The 23,926-nt window shown below is 38.6% G+C and overlaps 1 protein-coding gene and 1 long non-coding RNA gene across 2 annotated transcripts; one reads left to right on the top strand and one right to left on the bottom strand.

Annotated features, from left to right (window-relative positions):
- The first annotated feature begins 9,086 nt into the window (after nt 1–9,086).
- Nucleotides 9,087–12,206, top strand: LOC131162423 (uncharacterized). Its single transcript, XR_009138792.1, has 2 exons — nt 9,087–9,224; nt 11,736–12,206. It is a non-coding gene; the product is annotated as an uncharacterized LOC131162423 (long non-coding RNA).
- A 6,732-nt stretch (nt 12,207–18,938) lies between these two features.
- Nucleotides 18,939–21,035, bottom strand: LOC131162422 (transcription factor bHLH93-like). The gene is made up of 4 exons (XM_058118876.1): nt 20,016–21,035; nt 19,738–19,905; nt 19,474–19,641; nt 18,939–19,349 (listed from the first exon to the last, which is right to left on the bottom strand). The coding sequence occupies exons 1-4, from the start codon at nt 20,598–20,600 to the stop codon at nt 19,263–19,265; spliced, it is 1,008 nt and encodes a 335-aa protein (XP_057974859.1). The 5' UTR covers nt 20,601–21,035; the 3' UTR covers nt 18,939–19,262.
- Between the last annotated feature and the right edge of the window lie 2,891 nt (nt 21,036–23,926).

Here is a 23,926-nt window from a genome sequence, read left to right as displayed (position 1 = left end):
CTCTTATTCAGTTCCTTTTGCATGAAGAAATACTTTAAGCTCTTGTGGTCGGAGAAAATCTCACACTGCTCGCCATACAGGTAATGTCTCCAAATTTTCAACGGGTGTACTATTACAGCCAATTCAAGATCATGTGTAGGGTAGTTCTTCTCATATTCTTTCAACTACCTAGACGCATACGCAACTACCCTTCCACGCTGCATCAATACACAGCCAAGTCCTTTCAAGGACGCATCACTATAAATGAAATGTGTCTCACCCCCAGATGGGATAACCAAAACTGATGCTCTAACTAACCTCTGTTTCAGCTCTTGAAAACTCTGCTCACAATAGTCGTCCCACTCAAATCTGACATTCTTCCTCATCAGTCGTGTCAAGGGTCCTGACAAAGCTGAGAATCCCTTGACGAAACGATGGTAATATCCAGCTAGCCCTAAGAAACTCTTGATCTCCTGGACGTTTCTTGGTCTAGCCCAATTCACTATTGCCTCAATCTTGCTAGGATTCACAGAAATATCGTCTCCAAATATAACATGCCCTAAGAACACGACCTTCTCAAGCCAAAATTCACATTTACTGAACTTGGCGTACAACTTCTTTTCCTGAAGTGTCTGCAAAACCTGCCTCAGGTGCGTCTTATGCTCCTCACAGCTCCTCGAATAAACCAGTACCTTATCAATAAAAACAACAATAAACTGGTCTAGGTATCGGTGGAACACTCTGTTCATCAAATCCATAAATACCGCAGGAGCATTCGTCAAACCAAATGGCATAACAAGAAACTCATAATGCCCGTACCTAGTCCTAAAGGCCATCTTCGAGACGTCTTCTACTTTCACCTTTACCTGATGGTAGCCGGATTTGAAGTCAATCTTCGAATACACCCTTATACCTTGGAGCTAGTCAAATAAATCGTCAATACAAGGTAGAGGATACTTGTTCTTGATCGTTACTTTATTAATTTCCCTGTACTCTATACACATCCTCATAATCCCGTCTTTCTTTTTCATAAATAACACTAAAGCTCCCCACGGAGATACACTGGGTCGTATGAAACCCTTATCAAGCAGATCTTGTAACTGATTTTTTAATTCTTCCAACTCTATTGGTGCCATTCGATAAGGTACTTTGGAAATAGGCGATGTACCTGGAAGTATATCTATGAAAAAATCTACCTCTCGATCGGGTGGCAAGCCTGGTAACTCATCTGGGAAAACATTTGTAAACTCCTTTACTACAGGCGTGCTAGTAAGTTTCAATTCATTTTGTGACATCTCTTTCAGCACAGCCACAAACCCCTGTCACCCACTCAGCAGCAGTCTTTCGGCCTGAATAGCTGAAACTAGCTGAGGCGGGGATTGTACTTGCAACCCTACGAACTTAAATTCTGCTTCCCCGGGAGATTTGAATATTAATTCTCGTGCACGATAATCTATTCTAGAAAAATTAGCTGCTAGCCAATCCATGCCAAATATAACATCAAACCCGTGCATGTCCTGCACTATCAAATCGGCAGACAAAGCCTTCCCTTGAATATCAACTGGACAACCTCGAAGCACCCTATTACACCTTACTACTGACCTAATTGGTGTAGATACCAACAATTCAACATCTAACAGTTGTGTTTCAACCCCACATAATTTAATACACCCGGAGAATACAAACGAGTGTGTAGCTCCTAAATCAAATAATGCAATAACTTTAAAAGAAAACATAACAACCATACCTGTCACCACGTCACCCGCTGTCTCAGCCTCACCCTGCGTCAGAGTATATACCCTGGCTGGAGCTGTATTCCTCTGCTAGCCCCCACGTGGCACCTGATAACCTCCCCAATATGGTCTAGGAGCTGGAATTGCATCTGGTGGGGTAGGACAGTCTCGTACCATGTGCCCTGATCTACCATAACGATAGCACACCGCAGCTGCATCTGGTGGGGTAGGACAATCTCGCACTATATGCCCCGATCTACCACAGCGATAGCACACTACACCCCCGGCTCGACACTCTCCCCAGTGCCTCCTACCACAAGTCTGACAAACTAGAGGACCCTGCCCTGTCTGCACCTCACGTCCTTCCGTCTCCTGTCTCTGTCCTTTGCCATGGTTTCCTCTCCTCCACTGACCCGGTCTATGACCCTGCTGGTAGCCTGTAGATACAGATTTCTTCCTCTATCCTTGCTCCTTTGCATCAAGACGCTCACCAATCTCTCCTAAAGCCGCCCTGTTGACTAACTCAGCAAAGTCCTGGATCCGCAGCACCACCACCTGCTTGAATATACTCCGCCTCAAGCCTCTCTCAAACTGCCTCGCCTTCCACACCTCATCAGGAACAATGTATGGGGCGAAACGAGAGAGCTCGATAAAACATGCTGTGTATTGCTGGATGGATAACTGTCCCTACTTTAGACTTAGGAACTATTCTACTTTAGCCTCCCTAATAGTGGCTGGAAAATATCTGTCAAAGAACAGATCTTTAAATCGATCACTTGTCATAGCTATCGGAGTCACTCTCTACTGCTCCAATAGTCTCACCGCAGTCCACCACCTCTCAGCCTCTCCTGTCAATCTATAGGTGACAAAGAGGACCTTCTGTTCATCAGTACACTTTAGTACAGCCAAGATCTTCTCAATCTCCTGCATCAAGTTCTCAGCGGCTACAGGATCAACTCCACCTGAGAACACTAGAGGATTTATCTTAGTGAACTTCTCTATGGTGCACCCTTGGCCTGTAGATGGACCACTCTACTCCCTCGAACTCCTAGTGATCTTAGCCATAACCTGCTGAGCCACGCTACGTAATACCACATTAGAGTCGATCCCAGCTGCACCTGATGGTCCTGCTCCATCATTGCCACTCGCATGGGCACTATTTCCTTCTAGATCCATCCTGGAAAATACCAGTTGCAATTCAGTAATCCTATCCTCATAATTTACCGACATACCTCACCACTTATCTCAACATTTCTAACTCATTTCTAATCACCAGTCCTACATTCTAGGAACACAACCCGATAATAGCTTATTATGGTTTTCCTAAAATCGTCACCCCATGAATAGAAACTACCACGGAAGTCCTACTTCCATACTGTAGAACAAAACCTCAAATCACTTCCTAAACTCTAGTATTGTTTCTGCTGCACTCTAGAGTCTATAGAACCTAGCAACCTAGGCTCTGATACCAAGCTGTCACGACCTACTCATTTTTCACATATATTTTTTTAATAATAATATCAACATAAAATCAATACCACACATCTCACGTTCCAGCTCAGTAGGTCACCATCCACCTGGACCCGTGGGTACCAGGGATATATCAGAATATATCTATAGTAGAAGTCTGCGCAGCACAAAGCATATAATCATATATATCTCATCATAATATGCATTACAACATACCAGAGTTACTACAATCACTATCTCTCAGTGTATACATCCCAAAAATCATAACTAGGGACATTCCCCACAAAATCTAACGGTCCCTACCAAAAACTTACCCTTCAAAAAGGGCAAATAATCAGCACTAGGTCAGCGGGGCTTTTCCCGCTCTCCTATCAGGAGCTCCTGAAAAGTTAATAAGATTTAAGGTGAGACATCTCTCAGTAAGGGAAATAAACTAATACCAATGTGTGGCAACATGAGTATTCTATGTTCTATATATACCATACATAACATATTCAATACTGTTTATCAAATCTGGGAATACATATATATATCAACACATGGTAGAATATACTGCATTTTCATAAACATATCTTATCTCATACAATAATAATAGCACGAAAACATCCCTGGTAGGTTAGCTGGCTGTTGTCATGTATTACCCCCACATGACTGGGTTGTGTGGCCCGAAGGCGGGACCTGGTAATGGTTGGCCGACCACTGCCAAGTCAAACAGTAGTCTGTAGGTCCGATGGGTCTACCCAGACTGGTCTGTACACCAAGGGTGATAACAACACACTTCTTGAAAATAACCACATCGACCATCCAATCTCACACCACTCCGTACAACAGCGTTAACACAGATATCATGATCACGAAAACCATGGACACATAGCAACGGTACCGTGCAAGTGCTAGCCTAGACCAAGCCAACCAGGTTCTGATATCATATACATATATTAAAATCGTGATACATGGATATCTCATATCAATAATTATCAAATCAATCATATCATTTTTCACATATACATATTTCATCAAAATCATCGGCCCGTACGCCAAAATTACACATTTTATCATAGCTCGGCCCGTACGCTGACAAATCACATAGCTCGGCCCGTACACTGGCAAATCACATAGCTCGGCCCATACACCGGCAAATCATATAGCACATCCCGTACGCTGGTAAATCTCATCCACATAGCACGACTCGTACGCCAGCAAACATATCCACGTAGCACGGCCCGTACACCAGCGAATCATATATATAAAATATCTCGGCCTTTATGCCGGTTTTCCATCATGAAAATCCATATCATCCACATTCTCAGAAAACAGTATTTCACAACATTTTTACTCATGCCACACAAATTAATTTTCACATATTCAACATACGATCATTTTCACAGTATTTTGCAAATATAAATCATATATATAAATATATTTATTTTTCCTGAAATCAGATGCTATATATATACATATACATGCATTTTCTCAAAACGAACTAACTTAGTTTATCCCCTTACCTGACTACTGAGAAAGCTCCCAAAACAATATAGTCTAACCCCCGTATGATTTCCTGACCAATACCCTGAAACCAAAAATTTCTAGTATTAAACTTCAGTATTTTCGTAAGTACAACATTTTCTAGAACAGCCACAAAGTCAAATTTGGCTTAAAAAACTTTACCTCAACTTAGGGATGATTCCCAACGTTCCCAATCAACACCCTTGGAAACAAAAACTCCCAGTATTAAACTTTAATATTTCAATGCGTATAACACTTTTCTCAATTGTCACAACTTCAAATTTGACTTAAAAAGCCTTACCTAAACTTAGGGATGATTTCCAAATTACTTTCTCCAATGATCCGCTCTGGCCAATTTGTAGAGAAATTTGCCAGGAGAGTTGTGGTGGTTTCGGTTTGTCGATCTGGCGTAAAACTGGCCCGGAATCAAAGAGAGAGAGAGAAAGAGTTGTAGGAGAGAGAGAGAGAGAGAGAGCACTTCCAAAATTAAAGCAAGCTTCCTGGAGAAGCTTGTACAATTCTACATATATATATATATATATATATTAATATCATAATAACTACTAATTAAGGTAAAACATCTTTGAGAAGCTTGTACAACTTTATATATATATATACCTTTAACTTATATGTATTACATATATATCATAATAACTTATTTATATATATAGATGCATATATATATATATATATATATATTTTTTTTTTCCTTATCATACTATTCATTTTACTTGTTAATTTAATTAATTTATTTTATTTTTTTTTATTATTATTATTTTTTCCCCGGTTACTACAATATTAGCCCTGGTGACTATTTATAACTGGCATTTCCATCAACTAGATGTAAATAACGCTTTTTTACATAGGGACCTTGATGAAGAAGTATTCATGACCATTCCTCCAAATTATCATACTTCATCACAATCACAAGTTTTGCGTTTAAATAAATCTCTTTATGTTTTAAAACAGGCCTCAAGGCAATGGTTCTCCAAGCTCTCTAATACTCTGATTTTCGATGGATTTATTCAGTTTGAAGCAGATAAATCTCTGTTCATCAAGAAGATTGAAACTTTTTTACTACTCTATATGCTTACATGGATGATATTGTGCTTGTTTCTAATAATGCATCACCAATTCCTGAATTTACATCATTATTAAATACTCAGTTCAAATTAAAGGACTTAGGTCCTCTAAAATATTTTCTTGGCTTGGAAATCTCTCGAGCAAAATAAGGTATTTCTGTGTGCCAAAGAAAATATGCACTTGATTTGTTAGAAGATGTTGGAATGTTAGCAGCTAAGCTAGTAAACTTTCCAATGGATCCCCATTTAAAACTCTCTTGGTATGAGGGTGATTTGTTAAGTGATGTCACACATTATAGGAGATTAATTGGTTGATTACTTTATCTCACAGTTACAAGTTAGGCCTAATATCTTTTACTCAGTACAAGTTCTTAGCCAATTCTTGACTGAACCAAGAAAACCACATCTTGATGTTGCTATACGTGTTTTGAGATACATTAAAGGTGCACTATCACAAGGATTTTTCTACTCCATTTCTTCTTTTACACATTTGAAAGTTTTTTCAAACTCTAATTGGGTAGGTTGTGTTAACACTAGATGCTTAGTAATAGAGATTTGTGTTTTCATTGGTGATTCTCTTGTAGCTTGTAAATCTAAGAAACATACCGTTGTTTCTCGTTCCTCTACAGGATCAGAATACAGAGCTATGGCTACTGCAGGTTCAAAATTAGTTTGCAGTCTACAACTATTCCATGAACTTGGCATTCCTCATTCACAGGCTGCCTCGCTGTTTTGTGACAACAAAGCAGCCATCCACATTGCTGCTAACCCAATATATTATGAGCGAACAAAACATATCATGGTAGATTGTCATTTTATTCAACAACTTATTCAGCAAGGTGTCATCAAAACTATGCATGTCAAAACAGATTGTCAATTGGCTAATATCTTTACAAAGGCATTGGATTCTCAAGTTTTCAGCAATATTTTGTCCAAGATGGGTATTCATAATATTCATACTCCATCTTAAGGGGCATGTAAAAATATAACTTCTCTATTTTATGCTCTCTGCTCTCTACCAGCACTAGAACCTTTGCCCAGGCTGCAGACATTCAGATAACTTCTCTTATCTGCTTTATGCGCTCTGCTCCAATGATTTCTTTTATGTTTTCTTTTGTTATTCTTTTCAGTTATTCAGTTGTTATGTTATTCAGTTGTATGTATATATCTCTAAGCACAATAGTGTGAATAAGAAAATGGGTAGTATTCTCGCATCTCTCTGTTTTTAGCTTCCTCTTCATTCATCTCTCTGTTTTTTAGTTTTTTCTCTACAATCTTTCTACATTCATGAAATGGTGTCAGATTGCATTCGTGAAAACATCTTCTTATGTTGATCTTGTTTAGATGCATTAGAAAGTCATATTTATTTGGATTTTTTTTTTTTTTTGGTGGGGAAAATCTCTCCTCCTTCCTATCCACAAATCTCTCTTTCTCTATATGCGCTTTTTTGAAAAGAAGGGTAAATAAGAGGAGAATTTTACATAGAGGATTTATGTTGTGATGATCTCTCTACATCAAAATATGTTCTGCTTCCTGTTTGGCTTCAACTGCTACTTCCTAGGAAAGGCCAGTAGAAGGCAAATATCTACATACCAATGCTTAGGTCTACAATGTGCTGACGCTGCCAGGCAACGGCCTTGCTGCTGCAACTATATGACAGCATACCCTGTGAAACCAGAAAAATCCGCCAATGTTTGATTGCAGGCTACCTAGCATTTATTTACTTAGTTACAACTTTGTTGATTCTTTTTATGATATATATAATTAGATTCTATGGACATCTGTTTTTTTTTTTTTCTTTACATAGGAACTCCTGCTCATTGACGCCCCCCACGGGGACCCGTCTATCGGCACCAAACCCATGCGTCGACAACCTTCCTCCTTGATGCGCCTCCCTCTAAATCTAAAAACAGTCACGACTTATACACTATTGAGTAAGACTTTCAGTCAACCCGCTTCCCAGGACCCATCTCAGAACCCTTCACTCAGGACACAACTTCGTTGCATCTCTGGGAGCATCAACTAAGTGCATCTACCAGGATTCGAACCCTCGATGCTCCTACTTGATTGCTCAATAGCTTTACCACCATGCCATGCCCATGGGGGCATATGGAGTTCTACTTTTTTTTTTTTTTTTTTAATGTTTTTAGGTGACGTCCTGGGTGTCCACGTCTGTTTTAACGGTCTGCGACTAATCCCACGTCCCATGGAGTGGCCCCACAACACCATGAGGAGGTAAATTCAGGAACCCAGCAGCAGGAATCGAACCCGGGAGGGGAGAAAGCCCTGACCTCGTGAAAGATACTCCCAAGGTCCGCCCTACCAACTGAGCCACGCCCTGGGGGCAAGTATTGTTACATCGATTGGTTGTGCTTTTGTGAGATATAGAAGCCTAATTGGACAAACATGGAGATGGTAGAGTTACTAGAGAATATATTAATGTTTGGGTTGGTAATTGTGATGATTTGATGATAAATGGATTTTTATTTGGTCTTTTTGGGCAAAAAATTTAGGGGGGTTACGTGGGGCTGAACCTGCCAGACACATTAGAATCATCAAAAAACTCTTTTATCAGCTTATGAATTGCAATTGCTTACTCGCTTGTATGAATTCTTATGTCAAGATAAGTTAGAAATCATGTTCTTCGGTAGAGTGACAATGATTCGTGAATTGTTCTTGTGATATGATACTGATTGGACTTTGTTACTTTAACAAAAATATTAGCATAATTTTTTTTGCTAAAATTTTGGTAAAAAAATTATTTTGTATGTACATTTTAAAAATGTTACAGGATCATTTAGTTGTGAAAAATATTTTTTATTTTTTATTTTTAGTTTTACAAATAATTACAAATAGGTTAGCTAATTTTTTAATTTTATAGTATTTGTAGAAAAAAACGAAAGACAATAAAACATTTTTGCACTATTAACTTGTCAAAAATAGTTTCGTTTCCCATTTTTTATTTTTCATAACATTACAAAAATTTCATTAACTTTCCTATTTTTAAAATTTATTATGTTAAAAATTTGGAAAAAAAAGTGTTTTATTATTTTAATTTTTTATTTTTTATCCTGTGTTTCAGAGCATAGAATTCATATTTTATATAATATATATATATATATAGACACACACACACACAAATGTGTGTGGCCACTGGCCAGTGAGCCTGTATGGTGGCGCCTTAATGGGAGCCCATTGCCAAAATACATGGGCCGAGCGTTCAGGCTTTTAGGGAGTTGGGCCGTGGCTAGGCTCGGCCCCATGACTTAAGGTTTGGCCACTTTTAAAGTTGGTTTCCAACCTCAGCACGGGCCTCGTTAGACTGGATCGACCCCTTTTGGGGAAAGCCGAACAGCAATGAGATGATATTGAGTTGCTCGGCTTTGTTTCCACTGTCCAGGGATCAACGGAGGGTTATAGGTTTTTTCCAGTGAATCCTTAAACCCTGACACTGGTACATGTCCAAATTAACCCTAAGACCTACTTCTTGCAATTTCTATTGCCTGCTTCGAATTAATTTAACTGTCCCGTCGAATAAAATCATCTCATATCTGTTTTTTTTTTATTTATATTCCCCATGATTTTGCTTGTTTTAAGAATTTATAATCTTTTAGCTGTTCTTACTTCTTGGGAAATTTTGCGATCTGTTGAAATATTCGATGGTACGGAAGCTATATTATTGGATAGAGGATGGAACTCTAGGTCCTTTTTCTTTTTTTGTGGGGGGGGGGGGGGGGGGAGGGTACGGAAGTTAGATCATGGAAAAAGATTGGTGCAATGGAGATTGGGTGTTCACGGGCATGGTGTTTTTTTAGGCCCTAGGGTCTCAAGTTTGAAGATGGATTAGGAAATGGGGGATGATGATTGATATGATATGGATGGATGCCTGGGTTCTCCTCTGGGTTCTGAAAATCCTGGCTTTTATATTACTTGTTAAATGACTTTTCCATGTACTTTGTTGCTGGTAATTGGGATGCTTCTTTGCAAGTTCATGAATGGTGACCGAGAATAACTCAAATTCTTTTCACATGTGATACAGCCGCCATCCATCTTGGATATTAAAAAGGAAAAAAAGGAAAAAAGAACAGAGTGCACAAATGTTGAACATCCTTTTTGATGATTGGGAGACAATTCCAAAAATGAGAATTGAAAATGGGATGAACTGGGTGGCGTAAATTCAAATTCCCTTTTGGTATGGTACAATTGTCTTGAATAGAGGGTGAATAGAAAGCAGAGACGGGTCAATGGAATTTTATTGGTACCTTTCAGGCCTTTTCTCTTTCTCCAATATAAGTACCTATGAACTAAATTTATAAAAAAACAAAAAAAAAAAAAAAAAAAAACCTAAACAACCATTTCTGTGTAGCTGCACTTTTACTATCATTTTTGTTGTTTGTTGTGAATATGAGGGATGCACACATATGGATCAAATTAAGATGAGGATAGAACTCATGTATAGTTTTTATTTTATGATTAGTGAAAACTGCCTTAGGATTTCAATTCTTAGTAAATGTAAATAACCCTATCTCAAAATCCCATAGTATCCTCTTGTAGTCTATCAATGAGACCTCCGGAATATGAGCACACAACTCAAAAAATTTCACCATGTGTCTATCAGTGCCATCACAAATTTTCTTTAGGTTCATAGCTGGTTGCCCCTCACGAGATAGCTCCTTTTCTCATTGTTGCTGCTCACTACACAGCATTAACACCGCCAATTTCAGCATCACTCTTGCACTTCTCCCATTGGATCCCTTACTGTCATTAGTTAGGACTTTTTCCCTCCCTTCTGCTCCTTGTCCACCTAACCAAAAATAAATCTTCTATTTGATTTTTTTTCGTTCTTCCTTGGAACCCAACAGAGCGCAGCTAAGCTAGTGTATATGATTCACAGTCTGATTCATTGAACTTTCTCCCTTTGTATGATTATCTCTTTGGAGGTTGTTGAACCTACCTAGGTCTATGGAATTTTTAAAAATAAAGATAAAAAGGTTATAAAGAATTCAGCACGTGTTTCCTTTGCCCAATAGCATAGACATTAGAGAAGCAAGTTCATTGGCACCCCTTCAAGGATGAACATTTATTCCTACTTTTTCCAGGAATCAAATAATTGTCCCAACACATTGATGAGAAACATGTGCTACTATTACTTTGCTCCTGCTGTCTCTCTTTTTCCCATTTTCAGGTTCATTCTTCCTCTAATACTATAAACTTACGATATCCATAAACTTAGTAGTGAGATAGTAACATTGATTTTCTAGTGCATCCGTGCCCTTGCCTGGTCCACAAAGCTCTCGCATATGTGGTGTTCAGGGAAGGGGCGGACCATAATAGGTCTGTGGTAGGCAGTCGTACCTTATTATTTTTCAATAGACTGTTTCCAAGCCTCGAAACTGTGCCCTCCAAGTCACATAGCGACAACTTTATAATTGCGCGTAGGCTGCCCTTTGCATCCGCATCTTTGCCTCAAAACAAAATTCTGATGATGACATATGTTGCCCAACTCAATTTATGGTATATTTTCATTGAATTCTCATCTCAATCACCATACATACATACCATCATATGTATATGTATGCTTAGAAAAAATATATATACACCTATATGGACGTACGTATGTATGTGTGTGTCTATACACATATTTAGTGTGGCATTTTATTGAATGAGCTTGCAAGGCTGTTTCAGGGCTTCTTGTCTTGGCAATTTATTCATTTATATGACTTAAGAAATTCAGACGAATCAAAAAAGGCTGCATACGAGTTTCAAAAGGATATTTGTCTGTTTATGTTGGTAGTCAGGTGTATTCTGTGTGCGGAAATATCTCAGTATCTTTCCTGGATCCTTTGTGGAAATGTTTCAGCCTCTTCTAGCTGTTACCTTTTCTTTTCTTTTTTTTTAATTTTTTTATCTTTTCTTTTGCTGGGGGATGCACTTTTTGTAGCATGAATTATGTGTATATGCATAGGTTGGGCTTTTCAAAAGTGAGGCAGATTCTTGGGACATGTCAGAAGATTCTCACCATTTGATTAGAGGTGATGGGCAAATGAGTTGAGATAATGTCTTTGCCAATTTGACATGCATCAAGATAGATAGGGGCGGAGCAGCGAGAGCAAAAGTGTATATTGTGGGGGCAACACAAATAATAATTGAACCATCAGAGAAAAGGGTCAGTAAAATTGTATCCTTGCAATCTAAGGGTTGTTCTGGTTTTGTGTTCTGTAATACATCACTTAACTGTAGTGCAGTTGTCCACTCACTGAAACAGCGAAAGTGTACTATCATCAGTTGATCTTGTTGTATCATTCATTTGGCATAGTTTTTATGTAATTTTGATTTTTCTTCGCATGCCCAACGAAAGAAAAGAATCCTGTTATCCCTTCAAGAAATCTTGATAAATTATATTTCTTATAACTGATAAATAGTAGTTTTTTGTCTACTGGTTGAGAATCAGTTGCAATGACTCTAGTGTCCAGTCTTAACATTGTCGTGAAGCATGTAACTTGTATGTATTTTTTTGGAATACAAATACAAGACTTGTTTACAGCACTTCTGTTAAACATTAAACTTGATGTTGGGACGGTGGCAGCAAAACTTGGTTGGCAGCTACTCCACCAATCCAGCCCAATATTGTTGAATTTTCTGAACTGCAGGCAACCTACTCCATCTACCAACCAATTTCGTTGAAATTAATATTCACCTACCATTCATCCTTTTCTATAAATAGATGTGTGTGTGTATTTATATAATGTAATATGTGGCGTAGAGAGGGTGAATAACAATGAGAGAAATTGTATTTTTGAAAATTCCTTCCTCTATATTTTGTTTCAAATTATTTATTGAAATCAATTGAGTGTATTTGTGTGCAATCATCATTGAGTTTTAATTACAACCAGTGATTAAGTGAGCCACCTCCACCCATCAATGGTATTAGCGCTTTAGGTTTGTCGGAATTCGCTAAACAGAGGTGAACAGAGGGGAAATTCGATTTTTTCTTAGATTTGAAGTTACTCTAAATCCAAAATTGAGCATACTATTGTGAAATTCATGTCGAGACGAGTGCAGCGATGAAAACTGTGCTTCAAACGGAGTCCGGGAGCCCTTACACGCTCTCTCACGCACCAACAGACGAAACAACGCCCTCCACACGCGCCGACGAGGATACTGACCGCCGACACCATGCCCCTCACGTGCCCGCACTCATCTTCTTCGCCGGGCTGGTGAGATTTGACCCGGATAGGCGGAAACCCGATCCGCGACTCGGCCTAGCAACCAGTGACCCGGAACCGACCTCGCGAACATGACCCGACCCGGCTGACCGACCTGCGCCCAGTCGCTGAGACGCAGCACGCGGAGAATCCGCCACGTGTCCTAATGGTAATATCTGACGTCATTAAACTCTGTTGTTAAGTCAAACAGTTTAAAAAAAAAATGGTCCAAAACTTCTTTTAGCCAGTTTAGTAATTTTTAAATCAATTTTTTGCAATCCAAAATCGGTTCCTAAAGTTTTTTCGACCTTCTAAACACAGTGGTGGCATCAGATTTGCCAAAATCTATCCCCATCACTCTATTTTTTGATATATTAAATCTAATGGCTAATGGTACTACACAAGCTGTTATTCCAAAGCTGACACGGGAGAACTATGAAAATTGGTCTATTCAAATAAGAGCCCTACTAGGTGCTCAGGATGTCATGGACATCGTTGAAGATGGGTACAGAGAAGCCCCCATCAAAAGAAGAAGAAACAACTATTTCTGATACTCAAAGAACGATCTTACGAGCCGATCGAAAGAAGAATTGTAAGGTGAAGTCCATAATTTATCAAGGTCTTGATGAGGCCACGTTTGAAATCATCACCTCTGCCAAGACGTCTAAAGAAGTTTGGGACTCTCTCCAACGAACACACAAAGGTGCAGACAAAGGGAAGATGGTTCGTCTTCAAACATTGTGAGGTGATTTCGAATCTTTAAGAATGAAATCTACTGAATCTATTGCTGACTACTATACACGAGTTATGGTAGTATCCAATCAATTTAGAATAAATGGAGAGACTCTCAACGACTAGAGAATTTGTAAGAAAATTTGCGATCTTTGGATCCAAATTTTGATTATATAGTTGTGACAGTGGAAGAAACAAAAGATCTAGAAACCATGTTCGTAGAAGAACTTGTGGGCTCACTCTAAGCCCATGAGCAAAAAGTCAACAGAGTGAGTGAAGATAAAGCACTAGAGCAAGCCCTCCAAATGAAGTTGTCCCTCACTACAGATAGATACGACAAAGGGGGGATGTCACAGCGAGGAAGAGGAAGAGGCCGAGGATCCCATGGAAGAAATTTTGGAAATTTTGAATCTAGAGAAGGCAGTAGAGGCGGAAGAGGTCCCACTAGAGAAAGACGCAATGAACAGAACTATGTCCCACGAGGCAGAGGACAAGGAAGAAGGGCATACAATAACCGTCTGAACGTAGACAAGAGAAACGTTCAGTGCTACAACTGCCACAAGTACGAACACTATAGTAATGAGTGCAGAGGTAATCCCCAAAATCACGAAGTAAATGAAAATACTAACTTTGCAGAAGAAGAGAAAACCAAAGGAGAATCGATGATGTTGATGACACACAGTTCAACTCACCAAGACCAAAATGTTTGGTACCTTGACTCTGGAGCCAGGAATCACATGACTAGTAGAAAGAACCTATTTAATGAACTTGATGAGAAAGTTTAGGGAGAGATATCCTCTCTAAAGTCCCAATTCGAGGAAGGGGAAATGTCCTAATCAAAAGGAAGGATAGAGACCATGCTTTTATCTCCAACGTGTACTATGTACTAGCCATGAAGACTAATATATTGAGTCTCGGACAGCTTGTGGAGAAAGGCTACCAAATTAGACTTAAAGATAAGAAGATGGTGATAACAGACACTCGAGGTAAGCTCGTTACTCGAGTACAAATGGCAAAGAATCGAATGTTTTCGCTTGCCATTCAACATGATAAGCCAAAGTGTTTGATCCTATCATCAAAGACTGGCTATGGCATCTCAGGTTTGGACATTTGAACTTTGAAAGTTTGAAATAGTTGGGAAGCAAGAAGATGGTAAAAGGCTTACCAAACATCCACCACCCAAATGTGATATGTGAAAGTTGTGTTCTGAGTAAACAACACAGAAATAGCTTTGGAAAGCAAGCCGACTGGAGATCTACCATGCCATTTCAACTAGTACACACAGACGTGTGTGGTCCATTGAGGCCGTTTTCAAATGGACAAAACCGATACTTCCTCACCTTCATTGACGATTACAGTAGGAAAACTTAGGTCTACTTCTTAAAAAGAAGTCAAAGGTATTCGACAAGTTCAAAGAGTTCAAAGCCCTTGTGAAGAAACAGAGTGGCTTTCGCATCAAGTCACTCCGATCAGACCAAGGAGAAGAGTATAAGGACGAAACTTTCTTGTAATTTTTTAGGTAGCAAGGAATTTAAAAATAGTTCACACCGACCTACACTCCCCAGTTGAACAGTGTAGCTGAGAGGAAGAACCGCACGATCCTTAACATGGTCAGGAGCATGTTAAAGGATAAGAATATGCCCAAGAGTTTTTGGGCAGAAGCAGTATCATGTGCAGTTTATCTGCTTAATAGGTGTCCTATGAAGAGTCTTGATACAAAGACGCCACATGAAGCTTGGAGTACTCACAAGCTCAGTATGAGTCATCTTAGAGTGTTTGGTTCCATAGCATACGCCAAGATCCCAGAGGCAAGAAGGACAGAGTTGGAAGATAAAGGAGAGAAATATATCCTTGTTGGATACGGCGACAGCACCATGGGATATTGACTATACAATCCCATCAACAAGAAAGTTATTCACAGTAGGGATATCATTGTTGAAGAAAATGAATCTTGGAAGTGGGACGAGGATGAATCTTTCAAAGATGCGGAATTGATGCTTGAAGGAGAAGAACCCACATAGACAAGAGAAGTGGCTATCAAGTCACAAGTTCCCGAGTTACAGACACCTCCACACGGTTCACCATAGAGGAATGAAGCTCCATCACCAATTGAACGTGAAATCTCATATATGAGGCCTAGAGGAGCCTCTAATCTAGCTGTCTTATATGAAACTACAGAACCTATAGAAGAGTATATTACACTATACTGTCTATTGTTGACCAACGACCCAGTTAGCTTTGAGGATACCAACGAAGAAGACAAATGGAGAAAAGTGATGGATGAGGAGATTCAATCCATCGAGAAGAACAAGACTTGGGAGTTGGCAAATCTCCCGAAAGGCCAAAAAACTATTGGTGTGAAATGGGTCTACAAGACCAAGAAGAACGCTCAAGGAGAAGTTTATAGATACAAAGAAAAACTTGTCGCCAAGTGCTACAGGCAGAAAAAATGGATTGATTATAGAGAAATCTTTGCCCTAGTTGCCAGACTTGAAACTATCAGATTACTAATATCACTATCAGTACAAAATTGATGGAAGATTTACCAGATAGATGTGAAATCAACATTTTTGAACAATTTTCTAGAAGAAGAGATCTATATTGATCAGCCACCTAGATATGTGAAGAAGGGAAAAGAAGATAGAGTGTACAAGCTGAAGAAAGCACTCTATGGTTTGAAGCAGGCACCTCATGCTGGAACATGAGGATTGATGACTATTTTCAGAAGAATGAATTTCAGAAGTGTCCTATGAACATGCGCTATACATGAAGATGGAGACATACGGAAACATGTTGATTGTCTACCTATATGTTAATGATCTAATTTTCACCGGCAGCAATCCAGAGATGTTTGCCGCTTTCAAGAGGAGCATGGTCAAAGAATTCGAAATGATGGATATTGGCCAGATAGCTCATTTTCTTGGCATAGAAGTCGTGCAAAGCGAGGGAATCTTCATCTCCCAGAGCCACTATGCAAAAGAAGTATTGAAGAAGTTTGGGATAGACAAATGCAACCCTGTGATAAATCTGGTTGAAACGGGATTGGAGTTAAAGAAAAAATGAGTAAGGAAATGTTGACCCCACATATTTCAAGAGTTTGGTTGGAAGCTTGAGGTATTTGACATCCACTAGACCAGACATACTCTATGGAGTTGGACTTGTCAACAAGTACATGGAGACTCCTGACCAGTCTCATCTGAATGCAGCGAATAGGATACTCCGCTATGTCAAAGGTACCATCACTGATGGTATGTTTTATTCATCAAGAGGTGATTGCAAACTTATTGGCTATTCAGATAGCGATTGGGAAAGAGATCTTGATGAAAGAAAAAGTACGATTGAATTCAAATTCTTTATGGCAGATACAACGTTTACATGGTCATCAAAGAAGCAACCCATTGTAACGCTGTCATCATGTGAAACTGAGTATGTTTTTGTTTGTTTAGCTGTTTTTCATGATATATGGATGAGGAATGTACTGAATTATTTGAAATTTCTTCAAAATGACCCCATAGAAGTCTACCGATCAGCGATTGCACTTGCAAAGAATCCAGTTTACTATGAAAGAAGTAAACATATTGGTACTCGGTATCATCTTATAAGGGAGCAGGTAAAGAAACTGATATCTTGCAGAACATATGATCAAATTGCTGATATTTTCACGAAGTCATTCAAGCATGATATTTTTGTAAGACTAAAGATAATACTCAGAATAATAAAGCCAAGAGAGTCAAGTTTAAGGGGGGATGTTGAAGATTAAACTTGACGGTGGGATGGTGGCAGCAAAACTTGGTCGGCAGCTGCTCCACCAACCCAGCCCAATATTGTTGAATTTTCTGAACTGCAGGCAACCTACTCCACCTAGCAACCAATTTCGTTGAAATTAATATCCACCTACCATTCATTTTTTACTATAAATAGATGTATGTGTGTAATGTAATATGTGGTGTAGAGAGGGTGAATAACCAGCGAGTGAGAAAAATTGTATTTTTGAGAATTCATCTATATTTTGTTTCAGATTATTTATTGAAATCAATTGAGTGTATTTGTGTGCAATCCTCACTGAGTTTCAATTACAACTAGTGATTGAGTGAGTCACCTCCACCCATCAACTTCCACCTTTCTCATATTATTCAAGATAATATATTTAGTTAACCGGTTCTTAGGCCAATGTGGTTCATCTTCCCATCCTCATTTGCGGGTATGGGTTTCCAAGTTCCCTGTGAGCACTTTGTTTAGTCTTAAATTTATTTATTCATTTATCTGACTCTAGAATAAACAAAACAAAAAAAAAAACAAACAAAAACAAAAGAAAAACAAAAAAAACACAAACCCCCTGTTGAAAAGATATTTGCTATCTGATTGCATTTGAATTGTGCTTTGTGCTTTGTTTTGACAAGCCTTTAAGATAGTGTGTGCAACTTTGTCATTGTCATTATGAGTGGAGGAAATAGATAATTATAATGAAACAATTGAGAATATTTTCAATTCTTATTTTCAGATCTACTGATATAGGATCCTGTTTTTGAGCTCAGTCGGGTCACAGAGGCAGTGCCCATAGAGGAAAAGAATCTATAAGAGCCTATCACATTTTCATGCATTATGTTCACCGCTGTGCACAATTTTTCCAGGGTCCATAGGTAGAGCCCCCTGCGGTACAGATTTCGCTTGACCCAACAACTCATTTTGTATTCGCAGATCATATATGTTAGTTAGGTTCGTAGAGTTTGGACCATTTCTGCTCTTCATTTACTTGAGGTTGATGGTATTTGGGGTTTAGGTTTGAGCATTTGAGTGATTTTAATTTTCCTTATACTTTAATTTGATTCATAGTGAAAATTTGTAGACTTCTAGGCAGAACCATGTAAATTTTGATATTTGTTTTACGTTATTTTAATAAGTGAAAGGCAAGCAATTATTATTTTTTTATACTTGTCTCACCCCCTAAAAAGAGAAAATTGCATTCTTTGTGTTGGAGACCATAAACTTTGGAAGCATTTATTAATTTTTATATGTATTTAGAAGCAGCAGCCTGTTATTCTTCAAATCAATAGGAAAAAAATTCAGTTACATTATCATTCTCCACATTTATTAGGAAATCCAAAAACTGGTCCATTATGTTGTGTGTGTGTGTGTGTGTGATGGGGATAGTGAAAAGGCCCTGCATAGGTAGACAGGCTTTGAAAGGGGTAGTTTGGTCAGTTAAAAAATTGTGTGACATACACATAGTATCCTTCAAACATTCCCTTTCTCAATAATAAAAGAATTGCAAGTGAGAAATACTTGTTTGCTGAGGCGTGTGGTGGACCAAAGCTGCCTAAAAGCCACCTTTCATTGATATACAATTCAATCGCAGCAGACACAAGTACATAAATTGGCTGTTGTGAGATAGCTCTGATGAACAGAGAAGCCACTTATTTCTACAACATAATCACTCTGCAACCTCTCTCTGGTAAAAACTCATTGAAACGACAGTGACTTAGCAAACCCATTACCCATCTCTCAGAGCTTCACCCCAGTTATTCCCCTTTGCTCTCTGTTTCTCTTCTTGTTTTCTACAGGCACCTTCCTCCGTATCCTGCATTCCTAAACAATGCTTGCTTTATGTCTTCTGAACTCAGTACTGTTCTTTGATCTACTTCCTGTCAATACAGAGCAAACACTGATTAATCACTGGCTCTGAAGAAAATAATAGATGAACAGATGAAAGTTTCCTTGGAGAATCTAAAAGGACCAAAAGACAAGATATTGGATGAAATAATGTACCTCTGAACAAGAAGCATGCATTGCAAAATCATTGAAACAGCTTATAACACACTGCTCTACTTCAAGGCCTAATGCTTCAAGGGTGTTCACCGTGGATAATAACAATCCTGGCTTCCCCGCACAGCAGATTTCAATCCGGGTATCCGTGTTCCTTCTTTCCACATCAAACTGTAAATAAAAGGAGTGGGGAAAGATCCAATTCAGTCGTGGGATTTTTTCTTGTTGGGATTAGGATTAGCAAGAGCAAAAAACAGAAAAACTTACCTTGGGTGAATTTCTAACCAAGATTTCATTTGGATTTAGGTCCTTGAATATGCCCATCAAGTTCAACTTTTCTGAATCCACTCGAGCTTCTTCCTGCAAATTATTGATTCTCTCCAAGAGCTCTTTCACGTAATCAATGGTGTCTCCAAGTATAGATGTTCTGTCCATCTGTTGCAGAGGCGTTTACAGGCAAGTCATTCCCATGAATAAGAACATAAAATTCGCAACAAATCAACCATAAAACAAAAGCAAACACAAAAAGCTCGCAGATTGATTACCTTGCTTATTTTAGGAACAACTGATCTAAGCATGGAGAGACGATCATTTAGTCTCTTCCTGCGCCTTCTCTCGGCCATTAGATTCTTTGAAGGCTGCCCATCGGCCTTCCTGGCTCTGTTCTTCCGTTCAACAGAGTAACCCATGTTGAAAACCGGAGTTTCTGTGGACTGAACCGGTTCAGCTTTACATGCAGCCGTCATCTCCAAGCTGTGAAGAACATTTTCCGGTTGACCCAGTTCTTCGTCCTCCATTGTCGACAATGGGAAGTCTTCTTGGGCCGGCCACGGCGGCGTATCAAGCTTGTTGTAAGACGAATCTGTGATCTCCATTGCAGAGTACCCATCACCGAATGGGCAGTAGAGCTCGTTCAAGGGGTAGCTAAGGCCTTCCTCTAATGGTGCGGAGAAGCCTTCAAATGAAAAATTTGGAAGAACAGAAGATGGGTATTCATCAAAACCATCGAAGCTGCCGGCATTGGAGTAGAACTCACTCATAGAACTAATTGCTGAAGGATTAATGGTTTCCCAAGTGTCCCTTCGTAGACCCAGCAATTCCTCGAAGAAAGCATGTTCATTTAACTCCATATCTCTCTCTCTCTCTCTCTCTCTCTCTCTCAAGGCAGCCTGAAGGAGATACTACCTTGAGAAGAAGTCGAAGCGAGATAAAGAATATATAGGTGCAGAGATTGAAGGGGAGTTCATGAATATTAAATGCAATATGGTATGTATAAATTTATAATGGGGAGGTTGATAAGCAGCTAGAGGAGGCTAGGAGATTGAAATGGAATCTACTTTTTACTCTCTCTCTCTCTCTCTCTCTCTCTCTCTCTCTCTCTCTCTCGATGATATACTGTCTTTTTCACCGAAATCTGCAATCAAACAAACTAAATATTTTATTTGTTTGCTCTGAAAACTTTGACCCACTCGTCTGTCCAAAACGAAAAGGATGGAGTTGGCATCATAGACCGTCAGGTTCTTTGTATGAATAAACCTCTCTAAATATTTATTAGCCACATGAACAGAGAAGTGAGAACTACCCTTGAGTTCTATATCCCTTACTGTGCAAACTGTGAGCTGTGAGAGTTTGCCGACTTGGGTCCCATACTTTCATTACTCAATGCCTCCAGTTTTTGGCTTAGCTCCCAATTTCAAGTGGGTTGCTGGGCCTCTTTTGTTCTTTCCTCTTCACTTTTCTCTTCCTGTACATGTGTTCATCATCATCATCATTATTCTTATTATTATCTCATATTTTTTTCACTTCTTCCTATTTATCCATCTTCATCTTGCTTCTTAGTGCATGGTTGCGCACACACACACACACAAAGACACACATATATATAGAAAATATTAGTGTACCCCGGGTACACTAAGACGATAAAGCCTCAATAGCACATTGGAATAGTTTCTTCGTTAAAAAATTAACTTGTTTGTCCCACATTGAAAAATAGAGTGAAGAATGGATCCTCCACTTTATTTTTTCAAATTTATGAGTAGAATTCTCAACACATTTAATAATTTAACATATAGTGTATTTCAAAATTCTTGTGGATGCACTTGCTTCTATTGGCTTGAACTTTGATTTGCTCTTGATGATATAAGTATAGCTAGTAGCTAGTTTAATGAGTTTGGTGGAAGAGAGTTTTCGTAGAATGACTTGTAAAGAAATTGGCTAGAGAGTGCTCTATTAGCGATTTCCTAATGCATGAAACAATATGAGATGATTAAGTGAAAACAAGAGAAATTATAGACTCTTGTGCATACATAGGTGTAGGGTAATCTCTTTATATTTAAGCTTGCATTTGCTTAATTTTCAATTTGGGAAAAATGATGATTAGAGAGTGTGGATTTTGTTTGTTGCTTCGAGTTTTGAATGGTATAAGTAACGCTGATTGTTATTTCAGTTTTGTCGGTTATTTGGTGGTTGCAATGGTTAAATTATTTGTGTTTGCTATGGAAGTTTACCAATTGTGTACAACTAACATTTACTCCCACATATCTTAAGTCGTGTTGACCTTTAGGCATAGTTTCTCTACTTGTACTTGGTGTTATAGTACTTATCTTTATTTGAAAGGTCGATAAATCCAACCTTAATCTTATCATTGTCAATTATCTCCCACACTCAATATTAACTTTAAACTACGTAGGTCAATGATGAGAATGTCGAGCTTTATTTTTACTAAATATTATGAGATTTTTAACGGTAGGAAATGATGGGACATGACTCTTTGATAAGACTAATGGTATGGTGGGTGCAATAATGATGTATCTCCATATTTGGAGGCGATTCCCTCTCTGTAGCCTTAGATGCCTAGTTGGTTTCTTTCCACGAGTACATTTTAGTTGTTCATGCACATTTCATCTCGATCCTTCACTATTTGCATTTAAACATTATTTAATGGAAATTTGTTCCTTCTTACTCTCAAAAGTTCTTGTTCTCCTTTGGAACCCTACGACTTCTCCCAATCTCGCTCAATTCTCCAAACCACTTTTGGGCTTTTTTTCTTCAATTAAGTGTTAGTACTTAAGGATTTAAGTATGTTAGTCAAAATCTTCCTCTTTTCTTGTTCTTCTTTGGCCATTTTCACTTGTCTTGTGCATCATCCAAATCTAATGATGAGTTGAAGACTCTTGTACTCAACTTATTGACATAAGACTAGCTCCTTTATTGTGTGCATTGACAATAGTGCATTAGTGCCTTTGCAGCATTCCTCAACAAGTGGAAACTAAATTTTTTTAAGTTTAACATAGGCCACTATGCAAGTTAGCTATCCTCTTACTAAGTTAATTAAGTTATAACATGATCGGTGATGATGATATTGATTAGAATTTAAGTATCATTAGTTCTTTACGCTAGTTATGAAGGTACGGTAAGTGTGTACCATTTATGTTTGATATTCAATCTTATACTATTTTTTTTTTTTTATTTGAGTAGCTTCATTGATGATTAATTATGTTAGACGTTGTAGCTCGTGGAGTATATACGTGAGCCTCGCAGAGGATATGCAATATAGAGTCAAGAGGGGGGGGGGGTGAATGGCTCTTTTTGCGTATATTAAATATTTGTACAAAATAAAACTCTTGGCAATATTTCAAGTAATTATATCACAATATAAGTAAAAGTAAATCATGCACAAGATTTAAAATAAAGAGTAGAGAGAGAAAAACTAAACACCAGGTTTTGATGTGGTTTGGCACTCAGCCTAGGTCCACGCCTTAGCACCAAGTCAAGGATTCCACCATCCACTATCAACACTCTTTCCCCGGTGGAGCAAGCATTACAACTTTGGTACACAACCCTACACTTGGGAACAAATCCCTACTTGCTCACAAGGAGCCTTTAGCAAGCGTTTCACCAAGAACCCTCACAATGGTTCACAAAGAACCTTACACGAAGTAGATGATTACAATGAGAATGCTCCTTGAATGAGCAAAAATTAAATACAAAGTAAGCCTCACACTTCTCTCTCAAGAACTGTATCAAACAAGATTGGAGAACAAGAGAGTTTGAGCACTTGTGAATGAATGACAAAGATGCAAAGTGCCTAGGTTTTGGATTGAAAGATATTTTTCACTATATGCTTGTAATAATAATCAAAACCCTTGCTAAACAAGTCTATGGACTTGTATTTATAGCCAAAAAGCCCTTATAGTTGTTAACTAACTGTTGAGAGCAACTCCCAAACAAAACTAGTTGTTTTCTAGTTGTTACAGCACTAGGCACGAGGCCATCGGTCGACCATTCACTTTCTCTGGTCGACCATTCACCCTATGGTCCACCATTGCCCTACATTGGTCGACCATTTACCTAGTTTGTGAGGAAAAATTAGCTACTAGAATTGCTGGTCGACCATTCCCCTGATTTGGTCAACTATTCACCTCCTTTGGTCGATTATTGCCTTGTTCTGGTTGAC

Source organism: Malania oleifera, chromosome 8 (assembly GCF_029873635.1).
Source record: "Malania oleifera isolate guangnan ecotype guangnan chromosome 8, ASM2987363v1, whole genome shotgun sequence".
Classification (NCBI taxonomy): domain Eukaryota; kingdom Viridiplantae; phylum Streptophyta; class Magnoliopsida; order Santalales; family Ximeniaceae; genus Malania; species Malania oleifera.
Note: the sequence above shows the minus strand (reverse complement) of the source record. Positions and strands in the feature narration are given on the sequence as shown.